The sequence below is a fragment of the Berghia stephanieae genome, unplaced genomic scaffold (assembly GCF_034508935.2).
Source record: "Berghia stephanieae isolate SIO BIC M18660-M18661 unplaced genomic scaffold, UCSD_Bste_1.3 scaffold118, whole genome shotgun sequence".
NCBI classification, from domain to species: Eukaryota; Metazoa; Mollusca; class Gastropoda; order Nudibranchia; family Aeolidiidae; genus Berghia; species Berghia stephanieae.
Genome location: NW_027622157.1, coordinates 19,859 through 22,358, shown reverse-complemented (window position 1 = coordinate 22,358; position 2,500 = coordinate 19,859). Strand labels below are relative to the sequence as shown.

The window sequence follows — 2,500 nt, the reverse complement described above, 5'->3', positions numbered from 1 at the left end:
TCAATTCGTTCACCTGTAAATAGACATGAATTTTAAGCTGACTATTGTGTTTCTCTTACTTATAATGCCAGGTTCAGGCGAGATTTGTTGGGACAATGACAACTTTATACTTGGTGAAATTGCTCTAATTCAATCTGACACAATTTCAAGATGAGAAATCTTCTTTACTAAAAAAAATAATTGCACAATTTAATCCATTTAGGAAAGCAGAAATTTGTCGTTCTCTATGAGGCGTTATACTGAAATATCACCACTTGATTATTCTGATTCAGAATAAGCGGGACAATAATTAGTTCAAGAATATCGCTGAGCTGAGTCATTGGTTGATTCGTATTAACTCAATTTTTATGCCTCCAATCATCACTCCCCACACCATTACAGATCCATATTCTCGATATGTCATTTCACTGGTGGTGTCGTCTTTGAAACGTTCACATCAACATCGATAGCTCGAAGTGTGTTTGTCTCTCGAATCACCTTCAAAAAGCAATTTATCTGTAATTAACATGCCATCCCACATATTCTAATCCCAGGCCTGGAGTTCACGTGCTCACCTCAGTTGAGCAACTTTGTGCAAAAGGGTCCGCTTTGGTCTGAATTACGGGTTTGTGATAGTTTTTTAAATGTTCACCGAGAGTAAACATTTGGTGCGGCAACTACGTAGCAACGCTTATGTGAAATAAATATCCGAAATATTGTTGGTGCGTATTTACAATATGTACTTTTTATATCGACCCGTTTGGTTGTTGCTTCTCATTTGTGTCACTGAGTAATGATAATGATAATAATGAATCATTTGTATAGCGCGTAAATTCCATGAGTGCATTCTCTAAGTCGCTTTTAGAAAAATAAGATATATTATAATTATATAAAAGCTCAAGTATTAAATAAAGGCATGTGCTACATCAACAATAAGAAAAACAATTGTCTACTTCTTTAAAATATATCCTATGTACTAACATGTTTTCTTTTATATGAGATAATAGCAAATAAAATATGTCTAGTTTCTTTTGTAAATGAATATATAATGGCTGGTCTGATAATATTGTTGGCTGAAGGGAAATTGAGTCATTTTATGCCATATGCCTCTTTTTAAATTTTATACCCATGATCATGATAATAGTAGTGTAATAATAGTGCACAACTGTGTATTCAGTACACATGTGGACTGAAAACACAGCTGTGTATTCAGTCCACTGTAGGACGGGGGCAAAAAAAGTTCCTATTTTTATTTCCGGTGGACTGAATACACAGCTGTGTTTTCAGTCCACTGATGGACTGAATACACAGTTCCTTTCCCAAGTGCATCAAATGACTCCTCACGGTTTTCACGTACAAATGCACAGTTTGCACAGTGAACACCATCGAAATAGGAAGGAGGAGAATTTGTACTGTCCACAGTAAAGAGTTCCGAAAAAGTGGCTCTCGCATGGTACGTGGCACAGCCGTGATGAAGAGGTTAGAAAGCAGCGGGCGTGCCTAGTAATTACCTGCGCGTGCAGTAGAGTGCAATATGAATTTAAGTAATTATGTCTGTATTTTGGCTTTAGTTATGGGTCATTCTCAGTGTAATTGCCAGAGCAGATGGATTCTCTATATAAAACCCAATGTGGACTCTTTACAATTTACAATTAATAAATTAAAATTACTATAATCCTTCAATTATAAGGTCCGTTTGGAATTACTGAAAACTTTGCACTTTACACACATTACCCAATTCGAATGGGTTTTTTTCTTCTGAATTTTCAGAATTATAATCTACCAAATTCGACTCAGCTGTAACTGTGTACTTAGCAAAGCATAGTGACAAATATTCTAAGAGTGCTAGATGATGTGTTACAAAAAGGTGTTGGACGAGAAACGGAACTATCTATACGTCTATCTGCATATCTGTCTTATCTATTCATCTTGGAAACCTCTAAATAACGACACCTCCGGATAACGACATAAAAACTCGGTCCCGTGGCATGTCGTTATCGGGAGGTTCCACTGTATACAATTCATCATTGTTTGTTGTCTTGAACAAGAAATATTTAATTATCACATTTCCCAAATCCAAACTCGGATTTTGGTAGAAAAGAATGTTTCTCTGGCTAGCTAATAATAATAGTAATAGTACAATAAAAATATGATAATATGGAGTATGGTTATGTTGATATGGAGGGGGGGGGGGGGGGGTGAGGGGAGTGTGGAGTGAGAGAAAGAAAGAGATAGAGAGCAAAATTGGATCACAGTAAATAGTAACAGAACAGTAGGCTCATGCACAGGAAGCGACTTATGTCATTGTGACATCAATTCTGGTGTCTGAAGTCAGCTGATAGTTGCCGAAGTCTTGGCTTCATCATCTGAAAAATGAAAAAGAAAAAGCGAGATAAACATATTTTAGATTTTGAAATTTGTTGAAAAAAAACCTGGTGTTTTGTTAGCTAAGAAACATTGGTGCAGGAAAAACGTTCCATCTATTTTAATCGTTTTCTTAGTTATTGTAGTTTTTTTTTTT

General features: G+C 35.8%; 1 protein-coding gene and 1 long non-coding RNA gene across 2 annotated transcripts in view; both read right to left on the bottom strand.

Moving 5' to 3' along the window:
* The window catches only part of LOC144960992 (uncharacterized), a 14,233-nt gene that overhangs the window by 2,677 nt on the left and 9,056 nt on the right, over positions 1 to 2,500 (bottom strand). The gene's annotated exons all lie outside the window — the stretch shown is intronic.
* LOC144960993 (uncharacterized) overlaps positions 2,292 to 2,500 on the bottom strand; it is a 3,618-nt gene continuing 3,409 nt past the window's right edge. Inside the window, exon 3 of the mRNA XM_078894350.1 lies at positions 2,292 to 2,345. Within this exon, the coding sequence (XP_078750476.1) occupies positions 2,292 to 2,345 (54 nt within the window). The remainder of the gene's footprint in view (positions 2,346 to 2,500) is intronic.